Genomic DNA, 13,217 nt, shown 5'->3' on the forward strand with positions numbered 1-13,217 from the left:
CCCTGGGCCGCATTGGGAGGATTATCTTGGGCCACACATAAGATACACTGATAGCTCATGAGCTGAACAGATATCTCATCATGTCTTAAGAAAGTTGATGAATTTGTGTTGGGCTGCATTCAAAGCCATCTCGGGCGGCATGCTGGACAAGCTTGGTCTAGATCATTAGGAGGCCTCTGAGAGTCACCAGGGTGAGAGGGAACTGGAGCTGGGCTGTTTGGATGGGTGGGGAGAAGGGACCAGGTCTAGAGCTGGGCAGACGCATGTGGGGCTGAGGAGGGAGGAGGGTTAGGACTAATTGCTTCCCCTGATGGCTCCTGAGGGCCAGGGGAGGAGGACCTTGTTTGCGGTGCCTGTGGGCATCAGATGACGAGGCTGAGAGACTGGGTCACGCCAGAAAGGCGTGGGGGTCTTCACCCTAGAGGGCAGGCCCTGGGAGAGGTCAGTGGGCTCCGTCCCCTGCCAGCACTGGAGACTGGAAGACCTGCCTGGGAGGAGGCTAGCAGAGAGTGCCTCCCTACCTCCAGGAGGGACGACCAGGGGTTGCTCTCTGGGTTTGCCGCTGGTGCAGGCTTCAGGTCGACTGCTTCCGAGGATTAGCCGAGAGGGAAGAGAGGATGTAGGTGTGGGTGAGGGGCCTGGGCAGGGGTGGGGAGAGACAGAGGTGCTGGGGACTCAGGGAAGGGTTTTCCTTGATTCAGATTCGCCATTTATTCAGCAGCAGTTGAGTGTCTCTGGGAGCGTAGGGTCGGGAGGTGAGATGGTGACAAGGTGTGAGACTTGGGCCACCTGGGGATGGGAGGGAGGAACCAGAAGAGCAGGTGCCTGGCAGCTGAGGGGACTGACCTGCATGGCAGTGTGGGCCCCACCCACGGGCCTCAGCTGCTGAAGGTGGCCGCAGAGTGGTCTCCTGGGAGAAGTGGCCTGAGGTTTGTCAGGAGCAGTGAAGGTGCGCAGTGACTCACCGAGTGCTGGGGGAGTTGAACGGGGAGCATGGGGGCTCCAGGGGCCAGCGGCGGCACAGCACAGTGCCTGACCCCAGACTGTGCTGGCAGGAACCGTCTTCCTGGGCCTGCAGCTCACGTGCAGCAGCTGAGCAGCTCGATCTGTGCGGAGCTTGATCCAGGCTGTGGGTTCACAGTAGGACGAAGGTGGGCCCCCGGCAGGGTGCCGAGGGGCTGTTGAAGAAGTGGTTGACTGCCCACCTGGCATCTCTGTCCCCCAGCCAGTGTGTGCAAACCACCTGCTCCCTGCCTGGCAGTGCATCAGTTGCTGGGGCTGTGACAGTGGGCAAGTCCCTGCCTGGGAGCAGGAATACTCACCTAGCCAGGCAGGGACGGTGGGAGGGATGGTGGGAGAGCCGGAGCTGCATGGGAGGGAGGGCGGCTGGGCAGGTCTTCCCGAGTTGCTGTTGCCCTGTTGGAGAAATTGAGCGCCTATGTGAAGAGCAGGCCCAGCTGTTCCAGGCAGGGGAACTGCAGGCTCTGCCCCGGGGACAAGGCCAGTGTGGTCAGGGGACAGAAGGAGGCCCACGTGGCTGGTGGCAGGCAGAGGAGATGGTGCACTGAGGGCTGAGTGATGGGAGCAGAGTGGGTTCATCCCAGGAGCTGAGGAAGCCGCCGAAGCTGGGAGTGTGCCATCTGACGGATGCCCCTTCATGGCGGGAGGTGAGGGAGTGTCGGGATGGTGGCGGGGTGGCAGCTGGCACAGGGACTCCATGGTGAGGGTGGAGGAGTGTTGGGGGTCGGGAGGCAGCCGGCGTGGCATGGTGAGGAAGGGCCGTGCAAGAGGACAGAACCTGCCCCAGAGTCAGTGCTGAGGAGGGAAAGCAGAGGGTGAGGCCACTCAGGTTTTCTGTGGCGGCGGTGCCCTATGTTTTTATCAGAGTGTAATATTCACACAGAAAAGCACAGCTCCCAGGGTCCCAAGAGAGCTCGAACCAGGCCACTATGGCCACGGTGGCCACGCATCACCACCACCCTTCCCACGGGGAGATCAGGAGCAGTTAGGCTGAGGGAAGAGCTGAATAGTACTTGTGTCTTGAAACGTGTCTAAGACACATGTCAGAAATGCAGGTAAGGTGGGGTGCGGGCATTGGCACCTGCAATCCCAGCACTTTGGGAGGCTGAGGCAGGAAGATCACTTGAGCCCAGGAATTCAAGACGAGCCTGGGCAATATAACGAGGCCTCATCTCTATAAAAAATTTAAAAATTAGCTGTGCACGGTGGCACATGACTGTAGTCCCAACTGCTTGGGAGGCTGAGGTGGGAGGATCACGTGAGCCCAGGAGGTTGAGGCTGCAGTGAGTGTGATCATGCAGCTGCTCTCCAGCCTGGGCAACAGAGTGAGGCCCTTTCTCAAAAAAAGAAAAGAAAAGAAAAAAGAAATGTAGGCGGAATTTGCACAGGAGGTGAAGTAGAGTACTTCAGAGCCCAGAGGAGGCTTCTGGGGCCTGGCTGGGGTTTGCAGCCTTGGAGCTGGAAAAGGGGCCAGGAGGGGCGGGGCCTGGGCCTGGCCAGAGGAGGGTGTCCAGCGCTGGGAACTCCAGCCCCGCTGCCCGGAAGGCCCCAGTGACCAGCCCTGTCACCACCTCAGGGGGTCCTGACAGGCCTGCCCCTTAAAGGGAGCAAGGAGTCTTCTCTATGGGCCTGGAGGAAAGGCAGGCAGCCCGGCTCTGCGGTTAAGAGGCTCGCTCTGAGCAGCAGGCCCCACCTATATGCCTTATTCACTCCTTGAACCTGACCCTGGGGGCTAAAACCTGAGACTGCCCAAAAGCTCGGTGGGGGTTGGGGGGCAGGCTTCCACGTGGAACTGTCATCCTGCTTTTGCGTCTTCTCAGCCCAGCGGCCTGCAGCATGGAGAAGGGGTGTCTCTGGTGGGGGTGTCTGTCCCTGGCCACTATGCACCAGGGCCTCATGCTCCATGCATTTGGGGCCCAGAATTGCACAGAGCCACTGGAGTCCCCAAGCCCTTCCCAGAAGAGCAGACTAGGACTCTAACCTATTAGAGGACAGGGGACAATAGCCCTGACTGGGAGGACAGCGTCTGCCCATGAAGCCACACGTTTGCTGTTCTGTTGTTTGCTCCAGGACCCAGCCGGGGAAGCTTCCCAGGCCAGGGTTCACTGAGGGCCGACGGTCACCAGGAGCCGTCTCCCCACGCCCCAAATGGCACTTGTCAGCTGTCTGGAGACAGGCAGCTCTCACCAAGGCGGCGCAGATGCGGGCCTGGCACCCCGTGGCTGCACTGAGCCATCAGGCTGTGTGCCCAGAAAGTGGGGTTGGCGGCAGCGGGGAAGGGCTGCAGCTCCTGGCTGCCACCAGCACGCTGACCCTGGGGCTCTTCCACAGAGCCACGCCTGGGGTGGAGGGTGGCCTGGGAGGGGCCTGCAGCTAAGCCAGGCCCCACGGTGACCCCAGCAGTTCTTTGGAGCCAAGGCACAGATACGCTTGCCTCCAGGCAGCCAGAGCAGCTCAGACTCTGGTCCCTGCAGTCATTTGCATTAATAGAAAGGTGCCAGGGGACAGACATGGCCAAAAGCAACAACAGCTCCCAAAAAGGAGTGTTTGGATTTGGTTCGGATCTGTTTTGTATTCAGATGCCCCAGAAGCCTAACCCAGAGGAAGTGGAGACGGCTTCACTTACTGCACATCTGCCTGCCCGGGCCAGGCACTGTTCTAGGAGCCGGGGACACAGAGGTGGAGAAAAAACCGATAACTGTGTACTGTATTCTCATCACGTGGGGACAAGTGCCAAGGACCCAGGGACGGAGGGTGATGTCGGCAGCAGGACAGTCAGGGAGGGCTTCTTGGATGAGGTGGCATTTGAGTAAAATACAGACCTGTACCCTGTCTGTGATCCTATCCCACCTCACCCGTCAACCTTCCCCTCCCACCTGACTCCCCGGAGCACAGCCCGCATGGAACTCCCTTCTCCCACTCAGCTTCCTACCATGCCAGCTGGGTCGGGAGATGGAACACTTCTGCTCTGGAAAGACTTCACGTCTTGCTGAATGAAAGTAAACAAAGATACTGCTAGAGTCAGGGATTCATGAAGCCAGGGGAGTAAGAATGGCCACAAAGTGACATGCTGTTTCTTCCGGGAGAGTCAGCCTCCAGCGCCTCAGCTTCTGGAACTGAGCCGGGACCGAGCTTGCAGACGCACTGACTTCTCTCCTCCCTCCCTGGCTGTGCAGGTCTCACTGACTGCCCCGCTGATGCCCCTGCAGCCGTCTGAGCACCCGGAATGGAATGAGTCTATGCACCCCCTCCGGATCAGTGTGGGGGGCCTTCCTGTGCTGGCGTCCATGACCAAGGCTGCAGACCCCCGCTTCCGCCTCCGCTGGAAGGTGATCTCGCTATTCGTGGGGGCCGCCATCCTCTGGCTGCTCTGCTCCCACCGCCCAGCCCCCGGCAGGCCCCCCACCCACAACGCACATAACTGGAGGCTCAGCCGGGCACCCACCAACTGGTACAATGACACCTACCCCCTTTCCACCCCACAAAGGACGCCGGCTGGGATTCGGTACCGAATCGCTGTTATCGCCGACCTGGACACAGAGTCGAGGGCCCCAGAGGAGAACACCTGGTTCAGTTACCTGAAAAAGGGCCACCTGACCCTGTCAGACAGCGGGGACAGGGTGGCCGTGGAGTGGGACAAAGACCATGGGGTCCTGGAGTCCCACCTGGCGGAGAAGGGGAGAGGCATGGAGCTCTCTGACCTGATCGTGTTCAATGGGAAGCTCTACTCCGTGGATGACCGGACAGGGGTCGTCTACCAGATCGAAGGCAGCAAAGCTGTGCCCTGGGTGATTCTGTCCGACGGCGATGGCACCGTGGAGAAAGGTAAGCGGACCCCGAGGGCTCATGGAGGTGTGGGTGAGTGTGGGGGCGCGGGGCCTGGCTGGCAAACGCAGGCAAGGGTAAAGAGTTCACACGCCCAGAAGGCGGCGGCGTGAGGAGAGAACACGTCTCCCTCCTGCTGTGACCTGCAGCCTCCTGACCCCTAGCCGGGAGGGCAGCCTCTGTCACTTCACACCGAGCGGATTCTGGGCGTGACAGCTTATCACTAGAGGCCTGCAGGAGAAGTGGGGATGTTTTTTGGCTGCATTGCGGCTGCCCTGAGAACCTCTGGGAACACAGCCCTTTTTACACCTTCAGAGCTTCTCAGGAGCATGCTGGGATGTACCTCGAAAGCCATGGGTCAGATGGTTCTCACGTAAAACCCAGACTTTGGTTTCATGTTACTGAAGGGTGAACTCCTGCTGCCCAGCCCTCCTCTCCCTGCAGCCCAGCAGGGTGGGGCAAGTGAGCTGCGGCCACCCCCGTGCAGTGCAGCCTGAGTCCAGCCTTTTTGTTCACCAGAAAGGAGGTGCTGCTTCTGCAGGGCAGGGACAGGCTCCGGGGAGGCACGGTGCCAGTGTCATCCTCCAGGGAGGGGCCGGGAGGCACCGAGGATGCTGGCAGAGGAGCTGCACATGGCTCCATTTGTCTGGGCTGGCAGCGGGTCCCTGCCTTCTAGAAAGCTAGATGCCACCGCAGGCTCTCTCAGGTCAAGGAGGAAGTGCACACACAACTCCTGGCCGGCCGAGGCCTCCCACACCCAGTGATAAAACCTTCAGTGTTTGCGCAGGGCTGGGCAGGGGACAGACTCACCTGAGGAAGCAGAGAAAGTGTTGGTCGCCTACTCCCTGCCTCACACTTGCGGGTTTCAGGCAACCCTGGCATAGTTCTGTCCTTCCCTGGGTAGGGAGGAAAGCAGGGTCAGGGGAGCTTTGAGCTGTGCTCACGTCATCAGGGCCGGGGGGGAAGACCCAGTGGGTGGAGAGCATCTCATGGCATGAGGGACCCAGGAGACAGCAGGTCCCTCCAGGGCCCTGCTCAGAAGCTGCTGTGGTCTCAGGCGGTTGAGGGGCACAGCTCCAGCTCTCAGGGCGAGAGCCTGGCAGAATTTAGGGATAGCAAACGGAAGTGAGCACACCAGGCTCTAGGGATGGTTAGAATCCTCTGGAAGAACACAAGCTCCACACAGCCTGAACTGGGTGGAGCCTTCAAAGTCAGGCTGACTTTAAATAAAACAGTTTAAGAAAAAGCAAAAACAGCTTCTGAACAAATACACTGAAAGGAAGACTGGGAGCCCCACCGCCAGCCCCTCTGCAGCCACGGGTGTTAGAGTGATGCTCTGTCAGAGCTCAGGTGTGGCCAAGGGTGCGCACACACTCCCCGGGACACACGTGCCCCTTCGGAGTGCTGCACTTCTCAGCTTTTCTAGCCTTGAAGGATCATCTTGAGGTTGGGGGTTATGGCTTGAGCAGGGAGTTGGGGATCAGAGGAGACTTGAGAGTGATGGCTGGACCCTCAGGAGCTGAAGGGAGGGCAGGAGGAGGTGCGGGGCCTCAGGATGCTGCTCTGCTTGGCCAGGCTTCAAAGCCGAGTGGCTCGCAGTGAAGGACGAGCGTCTGTACGTGGGCAGCCTGGGCAAGGAGTGGACAACCACCACGGGTGACGTGGTGAACGAGAACCCGGAGTGGGTGAAGGTAGTGGGTCACAAGGGCAGCGTGGACCACGAGAACTGGGTGTCCAACTACAATGCTCTGCGGGCCGCTGCCGGCATCCGGCCGCCAGGTAAGATTCCCCCAGCCCCACAGTGTAGCTTCCGCAGCCCCTCGCTGGGAACCTGCTTCCCACCTGCATTTGCCTCTACAAAGTCTTGCTCTGTCACCCAGGCTGGAGTGCATTGGTGCAGTCTGCTCACTGCAACCTCCTGGGTTCAAGCAATTCTGGGTTCAACCGCCTCCTGGGTTCAAGCAATTCTCCTGCCTCAGCCTCCCCAGTAGCTGGGACTACAGGTGTGCGCCACCATGCCTGGCTAATTTTTGCATTTTTAGTAGAGATGACATTTTACCATGTTGTCTAGGATGGTCTCGAACGCCTGACCTCAGGTGATCTGGTGATCCACCCGCCTCGGCCTCCCAAAATGCTGGGATTACAGGCAGGAGCCACCATGCCTGGCCTCCCAGGCCTGTTTCTTGCTTGATTTTAGTGATTTTGGTTGCCTGTGATGGTGGCTTCCCTCAGGCCAGTGGATTCTGGGGGCAAGCGAGCCATTTTTCTCTTTCCTGCCCCACCTGCCCCACTCGCAGCTGGCCTCCTGGCATCCCAGCCTGTGGCCCTGTTGTCTGCACAGGGGCTGGTTCTGGGGGTCAGGCCCTGTCCCCACCCCTGGTGCTGGGCTGTGGTGTGCACACCAACACAGGGCTGGCAGCACTGTGGCCTCCCCTTTCTCAGGATGGAGCAGGCCTCAGGTGCCTGAGGCTCAGGAGGAAGTGACTGAGTCCACGCCTTGGGCCCAGGCTCCGTCTCGTCTTACTTGCAGCCTCAAAGCAGCTTCCCCGCCCGATCCCTCCCTACATCCAGTGCGAGTTTCTTCCTTTTCCTTGGGCTCCTCTGGATCGGCACCAAGGAGGCTGCGTTGAGCCAGAGCCCTGATGCAGCTCACAGGCAGCTCTCGGGGGATGGGAGGGGGTGCTGCAAGTTCCCTGCGTGGAATAATGGGGGACACAGAAGCCTGGAGAGCTGGGGAGGGGGCTGCTGTGGGCTGGTGGGCCCTGGCTGTCACAGTCCCGTGCTTGCTGCACACGGCCTGATGGCGTGGGGCTGGGCGTGCCAGGCCGCGTGCGTGTCTGACCCGCGGTCACCCGGTCCCCAGGCTACCTCATCCATGAGTCTGCCTGCTGGAGCGACACGCTGCAGCGCTGGTTCTTCTTGCCGCGCCGCGCCAGCCAAGAGCGGTACAGCGAGAAGGACGACGAGCGCAAGGGCGCCAACCTGCTGCTGAGCGCCTCCCCCGACTTCAGCGACATTGCCGTGAGCCACGTCGGGGAGGTGGTCCCCACTCACGGCTTCTCGTCCTTCAAGTTCATCCCCAACACCGACGACCAGATCATCGTGGCCCTCAAGTCCGAGGAGGACAGCGGCAGAGTGGCCACCTACATCATGGCCTTCACGCTGGACGGGCGCTTCCTCCTGCCGGAGACCAAGATCGGAAGCGTGAAGTACGAAGGCATCGAGTTCATTTAGCTCAAAACAGGGAGACGTTGGGCAAGGCCATCAGGACTCAGCTTTTATAAAAACCAGAGGAGGGCACTTCTGTTTTGATTTGTGCTTTTTGGAACTGTGCCTGGGTTGGAGGCCTGGACAGGGAGCCCGATGCCAGGCTGGGCAGGGGTGCTTCTGAACACCCCAATGCTGCCCTCTGGTGGTGAGATTGGTCACTTCAGGCATTGAGTCAAAGCCTGCGCAAGTGGCCAGGCCCTCTCTTCCATCTGACCGCCTTTGTTTTCTATGTTCTTTTGTTCAGTAACTATCCCTGGAGCTCCTACCGTATGTCACGCACTGTGCCTCACCCCGAGAACACAGTGAGCATGAGGTGGACCTGCCTGCTGGGGACCCCCAGGTCACACCCTTTTCTTCCTCCTCTGAGCCTGGGGCATCATGTCTACCCCTGCAGATCCTTGGAAAAGAAAATGTTTACGTTGCAGGGCATTGCATGGCCACCAGCGAGCCAGGACAGGCCCCTGAGGACGCACCTCCCACAGCTGCACAGGCAGGCCTCAGATAAATCCATCTCCACTTCATCTGGCCAGTGACCGCTTTCTCCCTTCAGGAGAATTCTGGGGCCACGTAGCACTTTGAAGTTTTAATGATTAACCTGTTTTCACTGAAGCAGTTTCCTTTCTTATAAAACGGAATCACCACCTCTTATCACGCAGCGTGAAGTCCAGCCCGCTCCAGCCGCAGAGGAGATTGGCAGGACGCAGTGACAGTTGGTGAACCAAGCGTCAGGTTTCGGAGTTCTTGGCTGGCGGATACAAAGATAAAATGTTGCCTTTTCCCAGCAACTGTCAGAAATTGTCACGCCTTTCAGGACTTTTATGAGCGACTTGAACTTTTTATTCCCTGCCTCGGGGTTTCTGACGCGGCTTCAGGTGACCTGTGGCCCCAGGGCAAACAGGGTCTGTGAACAAGGCCTGTCACTTCCCTGGGGCTTCTTTCCATGGCCTTCGTTTCTCCTCTTCCAGTGGGAGTTTTGCAGCCTCTTTGTGGAAACCTCACATGAGCGTTGGCCGGGCCTGGGCCGCTGCTGTCTTCCCAGCACTCCAGGCGAAGGCAGAGTGGGAGTTGAGACTGAGGTCAGGCGCGACCCAGGCTGAGAAGGCGATTCCATCATCTCAGTGCTCACACAGCACTACCTCACCCCGACCCTCACCCTCACCCCGACCCCACCCCCAGCCATGAGAGGGGCCATGCTGGGCGGGAGGGCGTGGCTCTGGCTGCCCCTGTGCCGGTCCCTCGCAAACCTCCTCTTTTGAAACTCAAGCACAGCTGTGAGGAGGGCAGCCAGGAGGGACCCCTCTCGAGCTGGTTGTCTGTTTCCCTTGCTATGTCATAAGTAGCGGAGGAAGCAAAGGAAGGGAACGCCGAATGTGACACGTTTCCGAAGAGCTCAGCTCTCACCGGGCGTAGCCTGGAAACCCCATCTGTCCTGACTTTGCCTGGCTGTATCTCTGACCCACCTCCTTGATCATTGTCCTCGATGTCCAGGCTGGGTCATGTAAAACAGAGATGCGATCGGGAAGGTTGGGGGACTTGAGACCGTGCTGAGGTGTTCATGTCAGCGCCTGAGCCGCAGCCTCTTCACACAGGCAGTGATGTGCCATTACTCTAAAGCTCACCTTTTCTTTCCCTCTGTTTGCTGCTGTCAGCATAATGATTGTGTTCCTTCCCTACGGGATCCATCAGTTTTGTAAACAATAAAGCGTCTGAAGGAGTGTAGTTCTCTGTCTCCCTGTCTGTGCTGGCTGTTTGCAGAGGCGCAGGGTGCACAGGGCAGTCGCCCGCCAGGGGAGCCCTTCTGGAAACCGCGTCCTCCAGTCTCCAGGCGCTCCAAGAGCACGAGTGCTGTGGTCAGAAAGGGAAGATCTGAAGGCACTGCAAGCCCAGTTCTGGCTCTGTCCCCTTCCAGCCACACGTCTGTAGACAAATGGCCTAACTTTCCTGTGCTCCAGCATCCTCGTCTGCAAAGGGAAGCTAATCGCAAATTCCATCCCAGGGCTGCAGTGAATGGTAAGTGACTGGGCGCACGCAGGGGTCTCAGAACGCTGCCCGACGCGTGGTGGGCACCCAGGCTCCCGTTTCGTTGCTGCTCATCCCCGGGGAGCCCTCTGGAAGACATGGTAAGGAGGCACACAGGTGAGAGGTCGGGCTGAGCTGGTGTCTTTAGTGTGTCTGGTGAATCCACAGGAGCAGAGGCGGTCGCTCCAGGGGACATATGGGAGAATCCCCATCACTGGAACGGCAAATGCCAGGAAGGCAGGCACTGGCCAAGAAAGAGAGAACTCAACTGGAGACAGGACAGGGGTGGTCAGAGAGGGAAAGAGACCGGGAGAGCAGAATCAGAAAGGCCCAGTGTGCCCACTCGGCCTCTTACCTTCAAACCCACTCTCCTACCTCGCCTCCCGTCCCGACCCAGTGAACCTCCTCAGTGCCCTCTGGGATGGCTCCCGGGGAGTCCCTGACTCCCTCTGGCACTCGCCTCTCACGGCAGCCCCTCCGGCGCCACTCCCAGCGTCTGGGCCGATTCTCCCTCCCCTGGTCCCTTCTGGCCTGGAACTGTGACAGCTCCACTGTCCACAGCTCCAGATGCCACAGCTGACCCTTGTGCAGCCCCCACGCCCTGCTCGCTCACCCCTGGTAAACAGTTCCCTTCACTGAAGCTTCCTTCGATGACCCTCACTCGGGTGCCATGTGTTCCTGCTGGAAGTCTGACCAAGGCAGCCCTTCAGGAGGAGGCCTCTCCAGAACACAGATGCCGAAGCAGGGTCCTGGACACTCCCGAGAGTGAGCAGCAAGGAGAACCAGGCGTTCTTGGCAAGGATCCACGGGAGAGCTGTTCCAGAAGAACCCAGGGCACATCGGCCGAGGCGGGGCCGGGATAAGGAACTGCACGTAAGCTCTTGACTGTCTCTTTAAGAAGCCGTGACATGCGGGACTCGGGGGTAGTAACTGCCTGCTCCACACTCATGTCCAGCATGCAACTGATCTGACTGGACGAAAAAGCAAGATTCAGTTTCTTTCATTCCACACGTTCGTCCTGTCTTCCAGTATGCTTTTTTTTTGGAGACAGAGTCTTGCTCTGTTTCCCAGGCTGAGGTGCAGTGACAATCTCAACTCACTGCAACCTTCGCCTCCCAGGTTCAAGCAATTCTGCCTCTGCCTCCGAAGTAGCTGGGATTACAGGCATGTGACACCACACCCAGCTAATTTTTGTATTTTTAGTAGAGACGGGGTTTCACCATGTTGGCCAGGCTGGTCTCAAACTCCTGATCTCAAGTGATCCGCCCGCCTTGGCCTCCCAAAGTGCTGGGATTACAGGCATGAGCCACCGCCCCAGCCCCAGTACACTTTAAATTAATAAATCTCAAGGTAAGTTATCCCTTCACACTGTTAAGGTAGTTAAATAAAGCAAAAATAAAATACCTTTACACAAAACCGCAGGCCCAGATGGCTTCACTGGTGAATTGTACCAAACACGTAAGGGAGAAATGACACCAAACCCGCACGAAACCTGCCATGACTCCGGGAGTTGGGAACACTTTTCCAAGCCATTTTATGTGGACACCACTATACTGATATCAAAACCAGACAAATACCTTCCAGAAAAAATACAGAGCAGTATCCCTCACGACATGATGCAAAAATCCTTAGCACAGATTATCAAGCCCAATTCGTCAATAATTAAAGATTAGAATGTTACTGGAAAGGGGTCCCGACCCAGATCACCAAGAGAGGGTTCTTGGATCTCACACAAGGAAGAATTCCAGGAGAGTCCATGGAATAAAGTGACAGCAAGTTCACTAGGAAAGTGAAGGAATAGAGAACGGCAACTCCAAGGCAGAGGGCCCCAGGCTGCTGGCGGCCCCTTTGTGTGTTTTATGGTTATTTCTCATATGCTAAATGAGGGATGGATTGCTCATGCCTCCCCGCTTTAGGCCACGTAGGGTAACTTGCTGACATTGCCCTGGCCTTTGTCAAGGCACTTGCAGGAGGGTAGCAGTGAGGACAACCTGAGGTCACCTCGTGGCCGTCTTGGTTTTGGTGGGTTTTAGCCGGCTTCTTTACTGCAGCCTGTTTTATCAGCAAGGTGTGACCTGGATTTTGTGCCGACCTCCTGTCTCATCCTGTGACCAAGAATGCCTTCACCTCCTGGGAACGCAGCCCAGCAGGGGTCAGCCTTGCTTTACCCAGCTCCAATTCAAGATGGAGTCACTCTGGTTCAGACACCTCTGACAAGAATACCTCACGGTAAGTGTGGTTTATCCTAGGAATGCAGGCTTAGTTCAATATTCTGAAATCAATCAATGAAATAATATTTTATATTAAGACTAAAAAGGGGCCAGGTGCGAGGACTCACGCCTGTAATCCCAGCATTTTGGGAGGCTGAGGTGGGCGCATCATTTAAGGTCGGGAGTTAGAGACCAGCCTGGCCAACATGGTGAAACCCCGTCTCTACTAAAAACACAAAAAATTAGCTGGGCATGGTGGCACATGCCTGTAGTCCCAGCTACTTGGGAGGCTGAGGCAGGAATATCACTTGAACCCGGGAGGCAGAGGTTGCAGTTTACCGAGATCATGCCACTGCACTCCAGCCTGGGCGACAGAATGAGACTCCATCTCAAAAAAAAAAAAAAAAAAGCCTAAAACGGGGAAAAAGCATGATAATCTCAAAAGATACAGAAAAAGCATTTGACAGAATCTAACACCCATTCATCCAATTCAAAACAAAAGGCAAAAAAACCCCTTAGGGGACGTCCTTAACCCGACGAAGGTATCTGTGAGAAATCCACAGCTGAGTCAGAGACTGGATGCTTCCCCCAAGGGACGAGGCAAGACTGTCTGTTTTCAGTACTTTTCTTCCCACCATTTTTTCTTTTGAAATAAGATTTTGAACCATATAGAAGTTGCAAAAATACAGTAGGTGCTGTGAAAGGAAAATGAAATCCCCAATTCACTTTGCCAAAAGGGAAAAAAAAGGAAGCTGAGAGCTGAGCCATGCCTTGGCTTTTGTTCCGAAGCGGATCACGACAGAGGAAAGGTTAAGACCTCCGCAGGTGGCTTCCATGCTCACCTCATCTTACATGAAGTGCCAGTTCACTGAG

The 13,217-nt window shown here is 57.4% G+C and overlaps 1 protein-coding gene across 1 annotated transcript; it reads left to right on the forward strand.

Annotated features, from left to right (window-relative positions):
- The first annotated feature begins 1,613 nt into the window (after positions 1–1,613).
- CANT1 (calcium activated nucleotidase 1) lies at positions 1,614–9,830 on the forward strand. Its single transcript, XM_012453578.3, has 4 exons — positions 1,614–1,667; positions 4,197–4,845; positions 6,421–6,624; positions 7,709–9,830. The coding sequence occupies exons 2-4, from the start codon at positions 4,218–4,220 to the stop codon at positions 8,077–8,079; spliced, it is 1,203 nt and encodes a 400-aa protein (XP_012309001.2). The 5' UTR covers positions 1,614–1,667; positions 4,197–4,217; the 3' UTR covers positions 8,080–9,830.
- The last annotated feature ends 3,387 nt before the right edge of the window (positions 9,831–13,217 follow it).

Source organism: Aotus nancymaae, unplaced genomic scaffold (genome assembly GCF_030222135.1).
Source record: "Aotus nancymaae isolate 86718 unplaced genomic scaffold, 86718_ANA_hifiasm-v0.15.2.pri h1tg000089l, whole genome shotgun sequence".
Taxonomy (NCBI): Eukaryota; Metazoa; Chordata; class Mammalia; order Primates; family Aotidae; genus Aotus; species Aotus nancymaae.

What these genes read in the sequence shown, in the direction of transcription:
- CANT1 (XM_012453578.3), top strand. Translation starts at nt 4,218, where the DNA reads ATGCCCCTGCAGCCGTCTGAGCACCCGGAATGGAATGAGTCTATGCAC. An exon ending in CGATGGCACCGTGGAGAAAG is followed by an intron (nt 4,846 to 6,420) that starts GTAAGCGGACCC and finishes CTGCTTGGCCAG; the next exon opens with GCTTCAAAGCCGAGTGGCTC. An exon ending in TGCCGGCATCCGGCCGCCAG is followed by an intron (nt 6,625 to 7,708) that starts GTAAGATTCCCC and finishes CCCGGTCCCCAG; the next exon opens with GCTACCTCATCCATGAGTCT.